General features: G+C 39.3%; 1 protein-coding gene across 1 annotated transcript in view; it reads right to left on the bottom strand.

The window, feature by feature from the left end:
- The window catches only part of LOC125901829 (neuropilin-1a-like), a 98,509-nt gene that overhangs the window by 20,176 nt on the left and 54,853 nt on the right, over positions 1–23,480 (bottom strand). The window contains exons 7-11 of the mRNA XM_049597768.1: positions 13,522–13,677; positions 11,433–11,577; positions 8,642–8,817; positions 8,333–8,488; positions 1,623–1,767 (exon numbers count right to left, since the gene is read on the bottom strand). Coding sequence (XP_049453725.1) covers positions 1,623–1,767; positions 8,333–8,488; positions 8,642–8,817; positions 11,433–11,577; positions 13,522–13,677 — 778 coding nt within the window. The remainder of the gene's footprint in view (positions 1–1,622; positions 1,768–8,332; positions 8,489–8,641; positions 8,818–11,432; positions 11,578–13,521; positions 13,678–23,480) is intronic.

Genomic DNA, 23,480 nt, shown 5'->3' with positions numbered 1-23,480 from the left:
GAGCTGAGATGCTCCAAACTGGAGATTTAATGTGATAAAACAATGCTTTCCTGGGTTCTTTTAGGGGCATGAAGATGCTTTGATTTGGGGGAAATACAACAGTGGCATCAGTGTATCAACCTGCGGAAATGGATTTACTTTTTCGCTACCTGTGTGTTCACTGACTATCTGTATAGGCCGACATGGAAAACACTAGCATCTCTTTATGACACATTTATGCTGACTCGCTTTTTCACCATTTGCAATAATGTATGACCTAACTGACATGCCTAACATCACCTGCTGATCATATTTTAGTGTTCATGCACATCTACTAACTTTCAAATGTGTCCATGTCAGAATGTGTTGAATGTTTTGGGTGGTGAGAAGCAGCTTTCACCGGCTTGCATCACCATCTACATGATGTCATTAGGTGTCATTGTGGTTGTGTGGTATTAAAGGGGTGACCACTGTGTAGTCATCCTGTCATTAGTAGTACACTTGTCTAAGCACTAGATATAAGCCCCTTTTACACTGCCAGATTTTTGGTGAATGTTGGGCTGTTTTGCCGGCACGCTGCAAGTGTTTACACACACAGAGCTGGATTGGTGAGTTGATCCGCGCCCTCCTTGCCCTCGCAAACGAAGAGGCCATCAGATGACGGGGACGGTGAAGGACGGGCTGACTTACGAGAGAATTGCCGAAGGACTGACCAGCCGCGGCTTCCCTCCCACGTCACTGTTTACGTCGCACGCTGAGCCACACGTTTTATTACTTGCTCACGCCCCCCATTGCCCCGAAAAAGGCGCATTCTGTATAAACAAAAGTAGACAGGCGGCATTTTGCTGCACTCCCCAATTTTGTTTTTATACTGCCAATGCTGAAAAAAGACTGATTGGGCTTTCCTGCAAATTTGCACAACTCCTGTTTAAAAAGGGCTACAGTGTCTGGCTTATTATGTGTTAGTTAAGATTTGGATTTGGTGTTGACAGGTGCTTAATTTTTTATGCTTAGATTAGGTGTAATGTATATTTGTGTACCATTGTAGCATAATATATGATTTATAAATTCTTATTTCCTGTTCATGTCCAGCATTGAAAAATGATATAATTCTAAGTTCATTTTAAATATTTTAAAATATTTGAGTGATGAAGCTCAAACTAACCTAAATCCGACTAGTTTACTCACTGACTATGATTCAACTGTCTTTCTGTATGTTATTTGTTACCGTTTGTGAGAGCTAAGAGAGTAACTCTGCCAAAACCAGAAAACCACAGGAGTGTTCTGCTTTAATATCAACCTCCATGTAATATCTCCTTGCCTTGCCTTTGGGATGACACTTGCGTATTCCACAGTCACTTGATCCAGTTGATACTTGCTCTTTTTGTTTTATTAGATATTCTCATTATATGAGATATAATGATATAATAGACATCAGAAAATGTGAATGTAAATAATGCAAATGCTTAATATAATTTCTGATATATATATTACTGGAATACATAATACACCACTCAGGATATCTAAAAATACCAAAAAACATGTTGCTAATGAAATTAAATCTGTAATACTGCATTTTAAAGTTGATTTTTATACATCTTTTCAGACAGGACAGATTAAGTGTTGGCTTAAATGCAATTTACCGTCCAGTTCGCAGCCCAGCAGCTCGAGTCGGAGGCCCAGGCCCTCGATGGTGGCTCTCTCCGGGTAGATCCTGACGAAGCGGGTCAGGAGGGGACCCACTGACCTCAGCTCTGGGGTGTCATGGTTCTGATTCCCGATGAATAGCTGAGGCAGAAGACGGAGATACAGGTCAGAGTCTGATTGTACTTTACTTGAGTAAAACAAGTGGTTGCCAGTAGCCAGAATACGAATTAAAGAAGAAGAAGAATTAAAGAACTAAAGACTCTTACAAAGGTTTTATTATTGTTATATTATTATTATCTTTGTATGATCCAACTTGGTGCTCACAGTATCTGAAGAATTGTATTTTAGAGGATGCTTGCAAATGTCACCAAAGCATAAAGTTCAAAGATGTTTCTAGTGTGAGTTAGGCTGACCTTTGAGACCAGTTCTGCAAATAAAATGAATGTGAAACCATGATGAGCTTTACAAGGTCATTTTTATAATATATTTCATTGTTCATAAGGGATTCTAGAAATGTTTTTTTTTTCTTTCAGCAGGTAAACGCTAGAGGGGTAAATCACAGTCAAATAGACACATCTGACTGCTCTCTCCTGCTATGGTCCTATCTGCAGCACTCATTGCACCGTAAAGCCATCCACGGTGCTGCACACGGATAAAACAAACAATAACACATTCAGTTCTGATGTATGTCTGCTTCTGATGAAGCATCGGTCAGTTTGATAACACACTGAAAAAAATGACGAGAGGAAACAAACACATAAAGCCAGGAAATCAGAAACAGAGACAGATCCTTTCATATGTCCAACATGGAAGCAGCACACATGAAAATGGTTTCCGTCACACTGGGAGCCAAGTGGTGGGACACCAAACACCAAAAGCCCTCCCGCCTGTCTGAAGTGCTGAGGTTTCCTTTTGCCTGATTTATCACAGGCTGCAGTGTGGCACCAGGGTTGTAGCTAAGATATGAAATATATGTGCAAGAGGCAGAATTTTAAAGTATTCAACATTTGAAGCTATGTGGGAATAACTGCTAGGTCTTTAGTATTTACTTTTACCAACTATGGTTGTTTTGGTGTTGCATTATTTATTGGTGTATGCGTAGCTCACTGTTGGGCATTACATTGGTATTTTAATGCTCTTTTGAACATGTTAACTAACTTACATATTATATCTCACTATATAATGACAAAAACTCTGTGTGTGTGTCTGTTCCACGTTTTTCTCCTCACTGACTCGGTCAATCCATGTGAAATTTGGCACAGTGGTAGAGGGTCATGGGAGGATGCAAATGAAGCAATATTATATCAATTGGCCAAAGGGGGGCGCTATAGCAACCGATTGAAATTGCAAACTTTGAATGGGCATATCTCATGCCCCGTATGTTGTAGAGACATGAAACTTTGCACAGAGATGCCTCTCCTCATGAGGAACAAATTTGCCTAATAACCCATAACTCCCGGTTATATAGATTTTCCGCCATTTTGAATTTTTTGAAAAACACTTCAAATCGATCTCTTCCTAGGAAGTTTGACCAATCTGCATGAAACTCGGTGAACATAATCTAGGGAGCAATATCTAAAGTTCCCTCTTGGCAAAAGTTGGAAAACTTACTAAAACTGAGCTTCTATAAGGCAATGAATATTGCGGAGGGCGTGGCTCATCACATAAAGGTGTATAACATCTCAAGGGTTTCACCGATCACCACGCAACTTTGTAGGTATATGACCACACATAATCTGAGGGGACCTCTCCATTATTGACCCCATCAAACAAAATGGGGGCGCTAGAGAGCTAATTTCTTATCTAGGCCTAACCGCCATATCGATTTTTACTAAACTTGGTAGATATGTAGAACAGGACGCCTCAAGCTGACTGGAGAAATTTAACTCTAATTGGCAACTGGGTGGCGCTGTAACAACAGAAAAATGCTTAAAAATGCCTAAAATGTGACTGATTGCTGTGGCTCCCCCTGTGGACGAATTATTTTTTTAATTTTTGGTATGACTAAATCATGATATGGTATGCTGTACATAATCGCGGAAACTGTCAGAGTGTCATTCTGTCAGTCAGTCATTCTGTCTGTCCCACGTTTTTCTGCTCACTGACGTGGTCAATCTGTGTGAAACTGCACATAGGCATTGAGGATTGGCATAGGTAGAAGGTGACAAAGCTACCAATGGGTATGGACTAGTGTTGTAATATTCTATTTTTAGGGATAAGCTTTTTAACATCTGGCTAGGGACAACAGTTAGAAATTAGCCTTTCATGCTAACTTTAGCTGATGTACAATTTTTCTTTATTTCTGTTAATTAATGAGCATTATTGTCTGTGACAAATAAATAGTGATTATTGTGTGTACTAATGTTGACAGTAAAATTTAGCATTTTGGCAGTTTGTGTGAAAGAAATCATTCTGTAATATCAGTTTAAGTATTGTGCCTATGTGTGTCGATCAAACAGTGACTTTGGAATATGACTGGTATAACTTCACAAACAACCAAAATCATAGACTGAGATATTTTCTAATGCAGGTCTTAACATTTTGATGATGATTTAACCAGGAGAGTTTCATGCTGAGCCAAGCTATAGAAGAGTTATGTAATGTTCTCTATGGGAAAAAAATGAATAGGACTATTATTCCTGGAGCCAGGAGTGCCCGAAATAACTCCTTCGACTTCACAACTCTAGAATAAATGAATAATGAATTTATAGTGACTTGGGTTTCAGGAAAATTATTAAAATGATTGCCATGTTACAGAGTTCTTTCCAGGAAACATCCTATAATTTCATTGGGAAATTATAGACCTGTAAAATAATGTGTTTTCAATGCATTCATCCATGCATTGCAGCTTCATTTGGTAACTGTGTGGGATGACAGTCTGCCAGCACAACACTCATAAATTGATTAATTTTAAGAAATAATAAGTTTAAGTACACGCACAGTATTTTGTTATTTTTCCGTATTAATGCACTTCATACCTACAAACATGTTTGTAATTAACGTACAGACCTGCTACTGGGCGATAAACAATATAATCAATGACATTAAATAAAGTTCAGTTCCAAATAGAACAACAATTATAATTTCAGATTAACTAAACTACAGGTATTACAATACTGGTCACAGATCATCAATGTTTTCCTCCACACACTATCAAAGTGTCTCTTTTCTATGATCTTTCTAGGATTGGTGTTTATCTTAGGTCAGGATGACCTACAGGTCAGTCTCCTACTGTGTATATGCACTCATATTTATGCATGAGCATAGTATGTACAGTACGTCTATGTGTGAGCCAAGGCATGTGTAAATGCATGTACCAGCCAGGGCCGCACTGAGCCTTCCTGCCTCGTCTTTTGAAGAGGTTTTATAAAAAGACAGAGGAAACAGAGCAGAGAGCATCTAGATCCCCGTCTGCAGTAAATCAGCAGGAGACTGACGGCCAACCTCGTCCTCCGCCCTGCCATCTGGAACACATAGAGGAGGATGTCGCACCAACGGGGCCAGCTGAGGAGAGGAAGCGGGGTCTCGAAAGCAATGACATGAATTTCCTCCTCAGGATCAGAATCAAAGTCGCTTAAATCGGCAAGAAGAGGTTAGAGACCAAGATTGAGACTGGTGGGTCTAATATTTTCAGAGCAGACACAAATAAATAAGAAATCAGTTCCCATTTTTCCCATGTCTTTCCAGTGGTGATTTGTGGTATTCAGATTTTTGATCTTGTTCGAAACAGCCATTGTTATCCTCAGACACCACCTGTCAATCAAACAGAGCAGAGCTGCATTGTCTCCTTTACATTTTCTGGTGATGTTTCTGTATGTGGTTTTCTTTTGCATGTGTTTTCCACTAGCCTACTACTCATCTTAACCACACAAGTCTTCTTTTGTTTATTCTGAACAGGCTGAACAGCTGTAAGACGCATGTTCATTTTTGGATATGAAGGAAAGTCAAAATTGTTTCAGATGAATCGTTCTGAAGCTAAAAGAACAAACCCTATTGAAAATCATGTTTATTTATTTATTTTCGTATAGAGACCTGATACTTGATGGGTTAATAAGACTGTATATTTCTGTCTTTACTACAACTAGAATTCCCGCATGGCAGTTGTATGCCTCTGTGAAGCTGTCAAGTTGCAGTCACAGTTTACATCCATGTCTGTGAAAACATGAATGCTTCACACACATCTTCCCCTCGGCAGCACAGAGGGCCTACACAATCAGCACAGTGTCAAGGTGGGAACTCAAGATTAGTGTCACAAATTCAGTATCTGACCACATTTTATGACATTGAGCAATGGCCAGAAATCGTTTTGAAGAACATAATGATGTCACAATGAAGATGACCTTTGATCTTTTGGATATGAAATGTAATTTACATCAAATCACATTTACTTGAAATTTTGTCACTTAGTGTACAAATTCTTGACTTTGGGCCAAAAACATGTTTTGTGAGGTCACATTGACCTTTCACCGCCAAATTCTAATCACTTTGTCTTTGAGTCCAAGTGGACATTTGTGCCAAATTTGAGGGAACCTTCTCAAGGACTTCTTGAGAGATGGCTTTCAAGAGAATGAGACTAATGCAAGGTCACAGTGACCTTGACCTTTGAACACCAAATTCTAATCAGTTCATTGTTGAGTCCAAGTGGATGTTTTTACTAAATTTGAAGACATATCCTCAGTGTGTTCTTGAGATATCTTGATCACAAGAACGAGACAGTTGGGGTTACAATGAACTTGACCTTCCACCTATGACCACCAAATTCTAATCAGTTCATCCTTGAGTCTGAGTGAAAGTTTGTGCCAAATTTGAAGGAATTCCCTCAATGTGTTCTTGAGATATCAAGTTCAGATGAACGTACGGACAACACAAAAACATAACGCCTCCATGCCATAGCTGTCACTAACAGAGATGCATAAAAACCACTGTGATTTAGTGCCTTATTGTAACTTTTGCTTTAATTGCTCTTGTATGGTTTCTATTTTTACTTCTATTCTTACACTTGTTGTATATACCTCTTCTCCTTCTTTTTGTTTTACTGTTTATTTGTACTTTTTTTTCCCATCTTTGTGCTGCTGCAACACATGACTGAGAGGGGAAACCCAGGGCTCGTAAAGCATAAATGTCATGAACACAGGGTAATTATTGGTGGCATATCGATTACACATATTAATGTTTTTATCAGCTCCTCCTGTCTCATCTAGATTATGGCTGCTGGGCAGATTTCAGTGAGTGAATCCAGCTAAATCAGTTGATTCAGACTGCAGACGTAATTTTACATAGTGGTAGTTCAGTATTTTGGAGATGTTATTGAGGCAAAAAACTGCATGAAGACAGATACTGGATAATGGAATCTTTATGGTGTAAACTTAATGATAGTATGAACTTAATAACTAATAATGTTCTTTTAACACCCACACCTATCAACAAGCTTAACTTCCAGTATGGGAGTTGAAATGCTATGAAGGGACAGCACAAATCCTTCTGTGATATTTCCCCCACACTCTTATAAACCTTTACTTTTCTTTTTCCAGTATGTATTCCTTTATGAAGCCCTACATGTGATGTCATTTAGTCCTACAACAGCTTCCTTTTAAAAGCTTTCCTTATGCCAAGATTTTGAGTGTGTCTGACAAAAGCATCCGACAAACAGCACTTTGAGTTCATATGAATAGCAGTCTATAATTTTGGTGCTAAACATTTCATTGCAGGAGCGGCGTTGCGGCCAGTCGAGCGTCTGTCTGATGGCTTCCAGGAATTACAGATTACAGTAAGAGGAGGCTTATTTCATGTCGACAGACTTTTATCTGTCTCCATTGAATGAGACAGAGAGCACCCATACGGTAAGATGGAGACAGAAAGAGAGAATGGGAGCAGGAGCCAAATGTGGATGAAAAAGTGGAACCATTCCAGTGGTGGAGTTCATATGGGACCTTCCACATCATAAAAGCTTTTTAGTTGCGTCCTTTAATAGCTTGTAAATGCATCTACACCTTTTCAAGTGGAGTTGTATTTGGTATTTATCCAAAGTCAGTGAATTATCTACAGTTTGGAGAAGCAGACTGGAGTACTGATGCGAAGGCTAAGCAATGTATGATGGTAAAAGCAGCAGCAACAAAAAGTATTTTAGCCACTTAAAAAAATATATATCAGTTAAGTTGTATGCTATATTAAGAATACTTTCACAGCTTTAACTTGTTGCAGAGAGTGTTTTCCAACAGGAAACTAAAGCTGTTATGGCGATCTCTTTAAAGGGATGAAAAAGGTTAGTTCGGATTAAAGAAAGTTACCCAGTAACACAAACTAACTAATTGATTGAGGCAGTGGCAAACCAAAGTCTGGTGGCTTCGATGAGAACATAAATGGGGAACTGTTAACAGCTTCTCTGTCAGAAAGGCTGTCTGTGTCAAGGCAAAGCCGTGAAAGTATTCTAAATATAGCACACATGTAAACTGTTATTGATTTCTATCGGTGGGACTCCTTGTAGGTGGCTAAAATCTGTGTGCCGCCCTCCACAGCAATACAATGTTAAGCTGTCACGGTGGTACTCCTGACTGCTTCTCCAAAACGAGGGGTGTGACATCTTCAAAATTCACTCCTAGGGATGAGAATATAAAACTGACATTGCAGTTTTAGCAGTACTACGTAAGGAATTATCAGTAATAGCAGCAGAATGCACATTATACTGTACATGCACATGTTGACCAACCTTAGGCTTGGTGGTGTTGTCCTCCTTAACAATGGTCCACTCCTCTCCGTCCAGGCTGTGCCCCACCCTGAACTTCTTCATAAAAACATTCCTGTCGCGGTGTTTCCCTCCCTGGATCACCACGCCGCTCACCATCTTGTCCTGGCCCAGATCCACCTGCCAGGGAGGACGAGGAAAGGAAAAAATGGTTGGTTTGACTCTACCAACAAATGAAACAACTAGCAGACTAAACTGACAAAGACTTGCAGACAATCTGACTCACTGACTGGCTGATTCCATTAAACTTTCAAAGTTAAATGTTAAACCCACCTGCAGCCACTCGTTTCTGAAGGGCTGCTTGGTTTGCTGCCCGGTCCAGCCCGATCTCCCTGTCAATAGACGGGCGTTCTCAGCCACCCAGCCCCGGTCGGCGAATGACGAGGCGCTGATCTGAGCATCTGAGATCTGACCTGACACCATCCCCAGCATCCCTGAACAGGGGTAGTCTGTACAGAGAGAGAGAGAGAGAGAGAGAGAAAGGGAAAGAGTGGTGGATAAGAAACTTTTGAGAGGCATACAGTATGATAAGAAAGGCTACTGTCATCCTTATCTTGTCACTGCTTTAGTCAGCAGTTTGAGCTGATGCCCTCTGGGCGCTGCTGCAGTGTTTAAACTTAAATGTAAAAACACCAGAGACTCATTTATCATCTCTGGGAGGGGTCTGTTTGAATTGGACATGGGATGATGGAGCTTTTTGTGTGTATACGCATGTATGAGGACCTATTTCACATTACATTCATTTGAGCGAATGACTTTAGGGTTGACAACTTGTGGTTTTCCTTGCAGCTCTACTGTTACTACGAGCACTGGCGTGACTCCTCTATACTCGGACGTGCATAGTTCATACGAAATGATGGTATATATTTATACTACACAAGATGTCTGCATACACAGAGGTGTTGCTATGTCGCTACAGGTACCGGTGACATGATGAAACACAATCCAGGAATTCCAGTTAGAGTAAAAGATCCATCAGTTTGAAAGCTAATCAAATGGCAACACTACACAGTGGTATACAAAATCACAAGGAAAGACTTTACAAATCTATAATAGATCTATTATTTTAGCTTATATCGTAGATTTTTTGGAAATATTGCAGGTTACAAGTCTTGTCTTATGGGCACTCGACACTGACAGACTTGCCCATTGACAAGGATACTACATGTGACCTTGACGCAAAAAGACAATCTGTTGAACAACCACGCCAGTGTGTTGTTAGGACATACACTGGGTAAGTTACTGGATATTTGAGAGACTTACACTGTGTTTTTCATTTTCTACTGAATGAGAAAACTTAATTAAACTCTAAAATATGTGGACACAATGGTCCGGTCACTGTGAGCCACGTTAAATCTATTATCTACAACAAGCTAGATCTAATATCCGGACTCCAGCGGTCGGGGTCTCAGTGTGATATTTGTATTTGACAAATGCTTCCAGAGTTATATCTGGGGTTTAACAACAGCTCCTGAGGATGTAAATTTCTCCACACTGTGAATTTACAGCTTCTCAGTGTTCTTTATGGAAACCCCCCACAGTACTGTCCGTGTGTGTGTTCTTGTGTTTCTGTGCTTATAAGTACCGAATGTCCTGCCGGTATAGAAAAATGGATTAAATGAGCAAAGGGGAGCTTTGTCCTTCCTGTATTTTATTACTTCCTTAAATCACATAATTTAGATGAGGAGTTTGATTTAGGATTAAATACAGATATTGGATTAAATTTAGGTCAAAATGAGGATGAAGTTTAGGGTTATGGGTCTGGGAGTGAGTGATACTTCTAAATCACGTTCAGTACTTTCACACCACACGCACACTTTCCCAGTTGTGTCATTATATCTCCTGAATCACCTGTCTAGCACTCTGCAGCCTGTTCTCCTATGAGTAAGAGCCTAATATCTACGTTATGGAGCTCTCCTACTGAGAGTTGCTTGTAGTACATCAAGGACTGAGGTTTATATAATGTTAGAGGATGAGTAATGAGGCGGCATGATTTTCCTCTGCTCCTCTGTAATGAATAACGGTGTCCTTCTGTGGGAGTTTGCGCTCGCCTTGGAAGCGGTGATTATTTTAAATCAACAGAGAGCAGCAGGAGGTTTTCATCCGGCAGCCAAAAAGATGTTAGTTTGATTCACGGTGTGAAAAAGTGAGAAAATGCTATTAGCGGGAGAGTGTACGGCCTGAAAAGAACAGGTAAAATATGTCAAGAAATGTTCTTGACTGTCACTCATTTCCTTTTCACTTGAGGTGTTCGCATTACCTAATCTATTCCCTTCATACAGATACATTTGGTGTTTGTGAAGATGCATCCCAGGTGTAGGAGAGTGCATGTAATAGCTGTAAAAGATGGTTTCTCTTTGTCAAATGAGATAAAATGTTCCAGAAAGTTGATTTTGCATTTGTGAAAGTAAATCAGAAGTTTGACAAAGTCACTTTGTGTTTGCAGAAGTTCACTGATTGTTAAGAAAATTAATATTCAGGTTTAAGAAAAGGTGAAAATTAGTTCTTTGAACTTCATTGATTGCTTAAAATTGGATGTTACATTAAATAATGAAATAAAAAGTTAAATTTAGTCTTGATTATTGGTTTTTGGTTCATCAAAAACTAAGCCAGCAAGTGAATTTTCCAAAGAGTGAGTACATGTATTGGGTGTTTTGTATGATAATCATAAAGAAAAGTGAGCCGTGCCCCTCTGTGGTGTTTACATGCTTAGTAATGTATCAGAAAATGGAGCTGAAAGAGAAATCAAATGTAGGTGTGATCACTTTCCCGCACTGCATGTGTGTGTGTGTGTGTGTGTGTGTGTGTGTGTGTGTGTGTGTGTGTGTGTGTGTGTGTGTGTTAGATTGGAAAAGATTTAGATGGCATTAATCTTTAATGATCCATGTAGGGACACAGAAAGTTAATTAAGAAAGAAAACGCATGAGATGTATGAATGAATTATGATTCCAGCGCTAACAGGATGTGCCAGAGTTATTGAAAAATATAAATCAGTGCATTTAGAGTTCAAGCTGGGAGCGTAACCTCATATCATGTACAGTATGCGTCAGTTTTTTAACATTACCTGACGTTCTGCAGCCGTAAATCTCAAAGCGCATGCAGATGCCTTGCTCCCAGGACATGGGGCGGATGCGGATGTAGCGAGCCAGAGTCTGTTTGGGGAGGAAGGAGCGAGCCTCGTCTGTTGGGTTGTGGTTTCCCTGGAAAATCTGAAGATAAGAGGACACAGACAGAAACATTACAAATTAGTACACTTTTAGTAACACTACCGCTGCTAATACTGATATTATCACTGATGCTGCTGTTTCTGCCACTGAAGTCAGTACTGTTGTCAACCACTATAACTACTACTTCTATTACTACTGCCTCTACTGCTATTACTATCACTATCACTGCCTTACACTGCCACTACTATTACTAGTCCTACTGCACCAAGATTGCAACTACCAATACTACTATTACACAGTTACTATTGTTGTTACTACTGCTGCTTTACCAGCATAGCCACAACTACTTCTACTGTAGTACTGCTGCTTTAATTACGACTGTAACTACTCTTATTACTCTTACTACATCTATTTTTACTAAAGCAAATGCTATTACTACTGCAATACAAGCATTATCACCACCAGTACGACTCAGTACAACTGTGCTAGCACTGCTTCTTCTATTACTAGTGCCACTGCTACTACAGCAGCTACCACAACTGCTATTACTACCTCTGGCCCAAATCTATGCAGTTACCTTAATTGCCGGAAGTACTGCACAAATAGCTACATAACGTGTAATAATCAGCGGACCGTAAATAAACTCCTGGTACGTTATGATTTAAGCAGAGTCTGGTTTGACCCTGACTCATGATCAAAGACACTTGACTTAAACTTTTATTTTAAATAATTTGCGATCATGTCTGTTGTGCTCTAAGAAAACAAAAACAGTATGTTGCTTGATAAAAAAAAAAAAAAAATACTGGAGTAGTTTTGCTTGATTTTTCTGCTGCATTTGACATCATTGATCATGAAAACGTAAGTGTTATGGGTTTTCTCAGTCTGCATTATTATGGATAAAAAGTTACTTTAATAGAAGTTATTCAAATGTTCAAAAATGTAAAACCTGAAGTGCCTTAAGGAAGTTGTCTTTGGCTGCTCTTGTACACCATATTAACTAATGGTCTTCCTTTGGTATTACAGAAAGCAAGTATCTTGATGTATGCTGACGACTCCACGAAATATTTAGCAGAGACACCAACTAGTGATTTAAATACAAATCTAGATTGAGAGTTGACGTTGATTGTAGATTCAACTTATTTTGAATGTGTCTAAAACAACTAGTGTTGTTATTGGTACAAACTATACTCTAACTTGATCTCAGTGTAAATAATAAATAATAATATAATAATAATGTTAATAAAGCAGAGAGAAGCAGCCAAACTTTTGGGAGTTATCACTGACATTAAACTATCGTGGGACAAACAAATATGTGGTAACTACAACTGGAAACACTTTATCTGTAATTGAGAGATGTGCAAAAATATCTGACACAACAAACTATCAAACAAGTAATTCAAGCTTTGGTTTTGTCTGATAGTGTTTCATTTACAGTGGGTGTGCATTATGATGTGTTATTTAGTGTATTGTGTCGTGTAGTGTGAATGTATGTTTTGTATTGTCACTGTCTAGACTCCAGGAAGAAAAGCTGCTGCAATGCAAAAGCTAACAGGGATCTTAATAACAAACAAACAAACAGTATATTGAAACTGTGCTGCAAATTTAACAACCTGGATGACCTTTCAGGCTCGATTTAACAGCAGTTAAGACTTTGACATGATTTGTTTGATGCTAGCACATGTACTTGTACCTTGTCTGTCAATATCTGACTTAATACGAAACTCTGTAAGCTAACAATTTATCTCCACACCAGTGTCTCTGAGACAACTTCCTCCGAAGGACTGCATTCTGATTTTAATGACACTTTCAGCACACTCACTTCAGTCAAGGATCACATTAGGGATGCTGCCAAAAGCTGACAGCTTTGGAAAACATTGATTCAGGCATCCACACTTCTCTCCTCATTGATTAGAATGCAGAGTTTTTCATTACTCATCAATATTAGATACATAAAGGTTGTTACAAGTGTGAATGAGTCAGCATTACCTTCTGCTTTGAGCCCTCCTTCATGGTGACCCAGTCCTCCCCATTGGAGCTCAGGTCAACCTTATAGGAGCGAACATAGTAGTGCTTCTTGGTCTCTTTTGAGATCGCTCCCTGCGTCCCGATGGCTGTGACGAATCGGAGGAATCCCAAGTCCACCTGGAAACACAGTAAATACAAGGACAGGTCAGATAGGATTAAAGGCGAGGTTCCTCGGGGGTATCCCGGTAATCTAACGACATAGTCAGCTGTAACACCTGATCACAACATATTACAAATGAAAGTGCTTGAAAAGTAGTTAGCAAGCAAGCAGAGAAGGCTTAACAGTTAGCAGGATGTGGAGAACATGCTACAAGTAATGAACAAATGGTTGAAAAATATAGCTAAAAGTACTGGATTAATGGTTAACGTACACATATTGGCCTAAGTAATGGATACATGATAGAAATACACAGCTAAAAGTAACAGATATCCAGAAATTCCAGATTGAGATGGTTGATGAGAGGTTTTCCCTTCTTACAACACACACTGTCAAAAAGCACTTAAGAAAGTAAAGTTTCAGGCAAAACTTTTAATTTTTAAAGCCTGATTTAAGCCCAATCTGCTGAAGCAGAAGGATATGTTTTATCTAGACAGATCTTACGTGTCAGAGTGTGTAACTGCATCAAACAGAAGAAGAAAGACATTTTCTGGAGTTCTTTCTTTGACATTACACAAAATAATACGCAGGTTTAATTTATGACCTATCTCTGACTTCTACATAAAAAGCCACAGCATCAGCCTACAAATACAACACTGTCTTCCACCATGTTTCACGTGAAGCATATGGGAAACGAGAGGCTCAGATCTCATTAATTATACTGTGATCCGTCCATAAGTAGACAGTGAAAAATCAGAGCAGGACGCTGGAGAGATGGGCAGCACCATTTGTTAAGACGGCCGCCTCTCTTTCACAAAACGAAGACCTTTACAGGAACATTATGCAGTCAGTATAATCCACTACTAAACTGCTGACAAGTGTTGTAAATCATGAGTACTCTCCTTAATCATATTCTCTTCGAACATCCACTTAAAGCTGAGATCCTCTCCGTCACTTCAGTTTCCACTGTGAACACCACAAGTGTTTTCTGATGTACAATTTACAGTGAGAGACGTGAATGCTTCTTATACATATTTCTGAGGTGATTCCCTCTGCGCCACTTATTGACATTTTGTTATCAACAAAACAATCTTTCTAAGAAATAGATGGAGCGTGACATCTGATTTAGGTCATGTGTTTATTTCCGGCCTGTTGCGTCAGGGATACTGAGGTTTGAGCCTCAGGCTGCTGATCCAGAAGGATGTCCAGAAAAGAATGTGTGTGTGTGTGTGTGTGTGTGTGTGTGTGTGTGTGTGTGTGTGGGAACCAGCTTAGGATCAATTTTATGGTTGTCCACCCGCATCGCTAATGACTAGTGTGTGACCTAGTGTGTGTGTGTGTGTGTGTGTGTGTGTGTGTGTGTGTGTGTGTAACCCTGTAGGTTAAGGGGTTGTGTCAGACCAACAGCAGACATTGTAAGAGTAAATAAGGGAAAAAGACAGAAGTAGTGTGAGTTTGTGTCAACTGCATTGTTCACTGTCTTATCCCAAGCCTTAGATTATACTGCAGGACATGAAAAGAGTCAGCCTAATTGAATTTTAAGAAATATGCAAGTTTTACAAAGATCTAAAACGGAAGATTAAACATTTTAATCTGGGTGTGTCCCATTGAAAGAGGTGTAGGTTAGCCTATAGCTTAGCACAAAGCCTGCAGGCAGGAGGAAAACTGCTTACCAGTTATTACCCCCTTTACACTGCCTCTTCAAAGTGAGAATTTCACGTCGTTATGTCGCCTTGCTGTTCTGTATGAAAGGTACAATTGCTGCATGGGGGGACAGAGTTGTCACGCCTTTAAGGCAACATCGGAGGTATTATTTTATGATAGTTTTTAGCCTTTGTGTCTTTGAGTACCATGTAAAGTGCTCTATAAATAAAATGTATTCTTACAGTTGGCATGACGTGTTATGCTTGTTATCTACATGGGAGATTTAAAAAAGTAGACAATAGCAGTTAGCAGCTAACTCAAAGAAGAGGAACAGCAGCCAAAAATGTCCGCAAATTGGGAAAACAATGAGGTCTGGGAGCTCCTCACTCTCCAAGCTGAGGACGAGATCAGCTGCCATATAACAGTGACTGTTAAAGTCATTGTTATTGTTGATAAAGCCCTGCTAACACATATGTTATGTCATTACATATCATGCCTGTCATGCCTCTTTTGCCTCTGTGATGCCAGTAGACTGTCTAAAATGAATCACTGGAGTGGCATGATGCCGCTGTTGTTTGGTTCTGTGTAAAAATGCAAAGGTGACATAAAGAAGGGACTTTGTAGTGGCCCCTTTAGTGTGGTCACTGTGCAAAATGGGCTTGTCAAAGTCACATGTTGTGTATTTGACTGCAACACATTTATAAAAGGGAAAACAGTTATTTCAGCAACAGCAGACAGCATCTCAGCAGCCAGGTTAAATAAAACCCCTGTGATTCTTGGATGTATTAGTGGCTGTCTCACTCACTAAATAATAGATCAATGCACTATTAAAAAGACAATTTAGTGTTATGGGAAAACTTTTGACAGAGCGAGACTGGCGGTTTCTTCCTGCGTCTAGTCTTTGTGCTAATCTTAACATGTCCTAGATCTCTGTGCAGACAAACAGATGGAAGTGTTATCACTACCTTATCTGACTTTAAGTAGGATAACAGACAAGCATATTTTCCAAAATATGAGTTTATAGGTCAAAATGTCAGGATAAACCCAAACAAACTCAGATAGCTACAGTAACAGGCAAGCAGGCTTGTTAATATGGTCAAAACACAAGTTAGATAAAGACAAATGATGAGATAAAAAACACATACGAACCAGAGCAAGCTACTGTGTTAACTCTGACTATGTGAAGGTTTCCATGTTACATCTGTAAACTCAGTTGAGCCATGATCTTAACCTGTTTTCATTCTGTGTACATATGCACACAAACTGGGATAGCATCAATGCAACCTATGGACATAAAGTTCCGATGATCCAAAGCACAATTTTATAAGTAAAGGTTTTAAGGTTATCATCTTTCTCTTTATTTTAAGACACAAAAATAAACTAACTTCATTCAAACTCCACCCACTATTTGATTTTGTTTCGTTCCTGACAAAAGGTGGTTTGTAATTCTTAAAAACTCTACAGATTGAAGCAGTTTTCTGCTAAAAACAAGATGAACTGTCATACCTTAAAATAGCCAAAGTCCCTCTGGTGGCTGAGGGTCACTTCCTACTTTGATTGTATGACTAGATTGACTAAATGCGTTGTCTCGTTTCTGGTTGAGTTAGAAAAACTCGCCAGACATCCTAAAAACAAAGTAAAGAGTCACATTTTTGGAACTGATTTAATTTGGTTTTTAGTTCAAAACAGAATCTGACAAAGGGTTGAACACAGTGTAACTTCTTTTACATTTCCTTTTTCTTTATTGAACTAATATAATCGTCCTTATTTCACTGGCAGTTCAAAGCAATTCTTAAAATGAGTAACTCCAAGTGAAATTACAGTGACATTATCGCATCTCGTGGCTATACTCTCCCCAGTTTCCTCATGAAATCATGATCTGAGAGCTAAATAACAGATAAAAAGACTTGATCAGATGGCCCAGGCATTTTTATCTCACTGCAGCAAAGAAGCATCCAGAAACAAGGCTGCTCTCAAAGTGCTTGAAAAGAAAAAGATAAAAAAAAAGATTAATAAAATGATAGTTATCATCAAAGAGAGCATTAGTGATAACGGAAAGCCTTACAGTGGTCTTTTTAAATCGATTCACATATATACTGTCCACAAATACCATCTAAATTTAAGAATACTTCACCAACGCTGGATGTTGCTCCACTTATAGTTATCACATTAAGTTCCTCCAAACTGCACTAAAGCATGAAGTGAAATCCATTTATTTTCATAACTGTGTATTAAATGAGGTGACACTCCATTTGACTTCCATTTCATTCCACTTCAACTAAACAAAATTGCTTGTTTGTTGAGTTTGGGAATTATCAGTTGCATACCAAAATACACAGCGCTTCAGTATGTGGGATGCCTGTAATATATGGTGTGTAATTATATTACCAGAGAGACGTTAGCGCTGTGATACTGTACATGGGAAGGGACCAGAGGCCATTATTTAGCTTCTCCCACTGTTGCTTTTTCAGGAAAAGAAGAAGGAAATAGCTTCCCGTGGGTTTGTGTGGGCTCCGTGACTGACAGGGAGACCCCTGGGAAACGGCGTTTCATGGGATTGCTCGCCTGGTGTTCCCAGCTGCCTTCTGATCTATATTCCCACGAGATCTGTCCCCTGAATGCAACACTCAGTGTATAGAATCAGGACACTGTGTATAGTAGGTTTTGTTGTGGAATTACATAAACAAGGATAATTTCTGTTATTCATTACAGCATCAAGAGTTGTGTTAAGGAATTCAGTAAAGTGGCCTCCAGTCATTTTAACTTGTGACGCAATGCTTCACAGATTATGACCTTGGTGTTATGGTGTGACTTTGGTGAATCTGAACAAACTCTTTAAAACACCAAAGTCACACAGTAACACAAACAAACTAATTGATCAAGGGCAGTGGTAAACCAGCAGTTCCCGTGTTCAGCAAGGTAAAATTACTGTTTTTGTCAATGGAGTCTAGCTTTAAAGACAGTACAGGTAAGTTTCACTTTTACTTCAGTTTCCCATTGAAAAGGGCTGCCTGTTTGGGAAGTGCTGGTCACGGGACTGAAAAATGAGATATGGATTATACTGCACAAGTTGTGCGAAAGTTTGTAAACTGCTGTTTGATATAGTTTTGCTGTTGTTAAACGCGGACCCTTATGACTTAAATTCATCAAACATTTTCTCAGTTTTTGGATTTTTCGTTCACAAGAGGTGTACAAGAAAAACAAGATTTTCTTCATAAATTTTACCTAGCCAACCCGGTCTCACTCAAAAGTCGTCAAAATCTGACACTTGGGCAGTGACTTGCGGCGTCTGACACGATACGTAGCTGGTAGTCGTTATAGTTTAATGGTGCTTGGTAGCATTGGGGGAAATGTAGCGGGACAAGAACAAAAGTTAAGGTGGCGAAAGACAGTGTGGGGCAGGTGGGCCCGAGTTTCACTAGGGAGAGCAGTGTTTGCATCTCGTAAGATTATAAAGCCAAAACCAAATTTCGGGGGTGAAGTATTCTTTTAACAGGCCAAAGTATCATGAGAAAAAAGTTTTTAAGAATCAAAGGCTTCTTTCCAGAGCTCTGATTTTGCTCTGACATTCACAGGGAGAGAGTTGCAGCCACAAGGCAGGTCACTCTTCCTGTAAGGAGATTTGGCAATTCTCAGAAACAGGACAAGATAAATGGGAAGAGGGTGTACTAAAAATAAAAAAAGTCACATCAGAATGTCACTCCTGGAATCTACTGCTGGAGGGAATCTAAAGCTATATCAATTATCCGAGTAATTAAAATGACTTGAGTGAAGGAAAATTAATCTGCAAATGCTTTGATAATCCGTTCATCGTTTCAGTCACTTTTCAAGTAAAAGTGCCAAATATTCATTCATCCCGGCCTCTTGTTTGTAAAGGTTTGATGCTTTGCTTTGTCTTATACAACACAAGACTGAATGTATTTGGGCTTCTATACAATTAATCAAGAACACTGTGGTCATTTTGATTGATGATGAAAATAACTGTTAGTAATAGCTTTAAATATTTTAGGTGTTGTGCACAGACACAACAGTTTTCAAACTGAAGGACAAAAACAAGTTTTCAGAGTTACAATAAAGAGTTGATGAAGTTGCCCCAGTTTAAACAGGAAATGCCTCAGCTCCTACAGTAATCCATCGGCCAATCACTGCAGTTCTGTAGCACGTTTTCTGTAGCAGCCGGTCAAAGCTCCATTCTCCAGACCTCTTCTATCAAATGACTAAGGCTAATTGCTCTTCCATCTTCTAATTACTCAACACTTGGCAGTGCCTACATTAATGCCACAGAAAATAGTCACACTTAGAGCTTTTTAATGAAGGGAACAAAATGCAGGAAGGGGGACATAATTCAGTCAAGTGTGGCTAAATGAGATTGAACAAAAAACACCGCTATATCCAGCCAAAACAGGATACTGCTTCAGCAGTGATAGTAAAAGAAAGAGCCCCAATTACTCAATTCTCATCCGAGGTTTCAGTGTTTACTTAAGAAAGTGCTGCACTCTGGGGAGGCAGTGGATTGCATGAGGAAAGAAAAAGTTTTCACCACAAGCAGAAGTTTTGTTATACTAAAATGCTCACTAAAGAAATGACCTCAAGACACGTTGGTAAAATGCATGACAGACAATGTTTTTGCATGTTTACAGGATTATTTTAGATTAATAATCAGATTATATTGCCATTTTATTCTCTTTCATTCATTCAGCATGACATTGTGTTTATCTAGGCAGTACTGTACTGTTGATCTATTATATTACTTTCAAAGGTATTAAAAACTAGAATCTAATACAATCACTAGTGTTATGTAGATTATATCACTGTTAAACTTTTAGGAAAGTGTTAGTGTGTGATAAAAACTCATAGAAAAATTAATAGTATGGTATGTCATTAAAAAAGAGTCATTGAATGTCATAAGCGTGTCCACTTTTCCTGTGAGTCCCTCAATGCTGTGATGGCTTCTTAATATGGCATTCAGTCATCCAAACTTTGAGAACATCTGACTAAAAATCTTTGTTTAAAAAATGCCCTAAAATGGTCAGTTTAGCTTTCTAAAAAGATCTTCTGGGGGGAATTCCCCTTTGATTCCCTCTGGGAGTTTGGGCCACAGATTAAAAATGGTTCCAATCAATGTTAAATACGTAGGTGATTATGGCCCTGGTGTTCCTGTATTGTTAGCTGATTTCTTGTTGGGAAGAGGGGTTATTTTGTTTTTTTTTTCCTAACCAATCAGTAAAGAGTGACGTTTCCGTCCTGCCAACATCACTTTCAATTTGTGGGGATTCTCAACCTGCTCTCACTCAGAAGTCGTGGAAATCCGGCGCTTGGGCAGTGACTTACGGCATCAGACACAGACGAAAAAAGGCATCCTTTCAACTCGACATGATACACGGCATGATATGTTGCTGTTATTGTTTAACGGTGCCTGGCGACATCAGGGGTAAACACAGCGGAACAAGAACAAAAGTTAAGGTGGTGAAAATTTGGGAGGGCTGGTGGATGGGTCCAACAACCATCGACTTTCACCCAGGAGGTCAGTGTTTTCTTCCTGTAAGATTGTAAAATCAAATCATGTTCTTTTTCCTAGACCTAACCATGTGTGTGTGTGTGCTGGCAAAACGTTTGTGTGTTTGTTGTTGAAGGAAAAAAATGTCAATGTGCGGTGTTGTACTGACGTAGTGCTTTTATTTTGAAAGAGATGGTATGTAAACGATACATTTCCTATCAAAACGGAAGTGTATTTTCAAAAAGACAAGGCATGTAACAGGCAGAACTTGACACAGAGTCCCAGAACATCAACAGCCAAGGCACCCAGAGTACCTTGCACATTGTATCTGGAAGTTGAAGGTCCATGACCGGACGTTGCTATGTGATGAGGTCAGAGTGAGAATGTGAAATGTGTCAGTTCAGGTATTATTTCTGTTGGTTGACTTACAACAACTTTATATTTGTGTTGGTCTTCTGTACCCGTCTATACCTGTCACCATTTTTTGTTGCTATTTTTCATGGAAGGATAAAATAACTATGTAGGAACATGACATCCCCTCTTTTAATCCCATGTCGACCTACTATAGGCACTGTTCAGTCAACTGTTTCTCCAACCAGGGGAAACAGCGATCAGAGAGCACAATAGCAAACCTACAGTATTTTAATCAGGGATCATCTACTTGTATAGTTACTTTTAATACCTTTCCATTAATAAGAAAGTGGGACTTCTTTTTCTAATTAATGAAATACTTCCTTTCTGCAGCCTTTCATCCCCCCCAAAAAGCAACACACTAATTAGACAACTCTCTCTCCTAAAAATTACATGAATACACAACTAATTAAAGAGCTAAAACTTGGGAAATAACATAGTATTGTTTTTCAACTTTTACATAGTTATGTATCTGCTGAGTGACTTTTATAACCACTGGGCCCTAAAACCTCATTACAGAATTTCTAAATGACTCCTTGGCATTGATGAAAAAGAAAGAATGTTATTCTCAGTTTTGAAATACTTTCTTTCAGTAGCCTCTGGGTTTTCTTTCCAGAATGAACATCAAACTAATTAGATCTGCTTGGTTTTGGGGCTTTATTTTTCTTTGATGAATGACATAACTCTAATTTCATCACTTTTTTTGTTTCCGCTCACTCACTGCGTAAGAAATTAAATTTATGATTAGACACTTGACTTCTTTCAACACAGCTACCAATGTGCTTAAACAAAACTCAGACCAGGTCTCGCATATACCATGTTAGCAAGTCTGATCCGTGTAACTGACATTTCCTGGGTTTGGAAGTTCACTGGGATATTCCTCCAGAGGTCTGCTCTGGACAGCGAGACCCTTTAATGCTCTCTGGAGGATCTTTTGTCTTTCAGTTTCCCCCCCTGCCCCGGCTTCAACAACAACCTCGCTCACATGAGGCCCAAATGTGTTCTCCAGATGCATGTCGCTGAGCTCTTCCTGGTGGCGTCAGAGAGATCCTGGAGACAAACATCAGGGCGGCTATAAATACCTGAAGTCAGTCGGGGAAGGAAGCCTTTCCTGGGCTTACATCATGGTATTCAATTACGAGTCAATTTACTACAGCTCTAAAAGATGCACCTACGGGTGTTTTTTGAACCAAATTCATACAATTGAAGCTTGAATGCAGTGTTTTAGTATCTGATAAAGATTTGTGGAGCATTTTTAAAGACATTTATGATGGAGTCAGGTTGCTTAAAACGTGGATTTGTACTTCACTTTGTTTGTTCTGTTCAATTTATTGAATAATTACTTAAAAAAATACTTTGTACTCTCTTTTTCTCATCTCAAGTATGGGTTGATATACATTAGTCTCATTAAAAGTTGCCTTTATAGCTCATATTACTTTGTACAAGTTTCTCCTTTGGTGATTTTATTGCTGCACAAGTAAAATTTTAGTATTTCTTTTGGAACATTAGAGTTAATTCCTCTGTCAATCTTTAAAATGTGGTTCACAGAAATGGAGGCTTTTCATTTCATTGCATCCAGCATGCTGATGAAATGAGTCACCGCAGTGCAAAAATACGATTACAGATACACAATAAAGCTAGATAATGAGCTCACTGTCTGCCGCCACCCAAAACTGCCACCGGGTAACATCACGCTGAAAAACATTATGAATCGTAACCTGAAAATAGTATCAATAAAATATAAATGCCTTTAAATGAATAATAGAGGTGTTTGCAGCGGAGGAGGCGGGCATGCAAGAATTAACAAAGTCATAATTTTCTTCTCAAGTAAGATGAATGGAAAGCCTTGAGGCAAACCACGCTGTGCGGAGTTGGCCACGCACCACACTTAATCAAATAAAATGGAAAATTCTCTTCACAAAAACCACCAGTCATAACTCAAATGCCTCACAGAGACGGGGGGCAAGCAACAGCACCGGTTCTGAGGCTATAAATCACTGTGGCAGGGGGATGGTCTACTGTTTCTTCAGGAGGGACTGTCGGCAGAGCTTTACTTGAACAGCAGAAGAGCACACACGTATAGAAATCTGTCTGCACACACTCAACTGGACCCGATATAGCTTCTAGCCTTGGGTGAGAGGAGAGAGAGAGCTTGTGACTGAGAAGTCACTGGTGCAAATCTCATGACTGGTGAGCCGAACGAGGAGCCACCTCCTTTAGTATCTACAGTCAGTGTGTCCTTATAGGGAACACTGAGGTGCTGGTCAGAGG

This window comes from Epinephelus fuscoguttatus, linkage group LG15 (genome assembly GCF_011397635.1).
Source record: "Epinephelus fuscoguttatus linkage group LG15, E.fuscoguttatus.final_Chr_v1".
Lineage (NCBI taxonomy): Eukaryota > Metazoa > Chordata > Actinopteri > Perciformes > Serranidae > Epinephelus > Epinephelus fuscoguttatus.
Note: the sequence above shows the minus strand (reverse complement) of the source record. Positions and strands in the feature narration are given on the sequence as shown.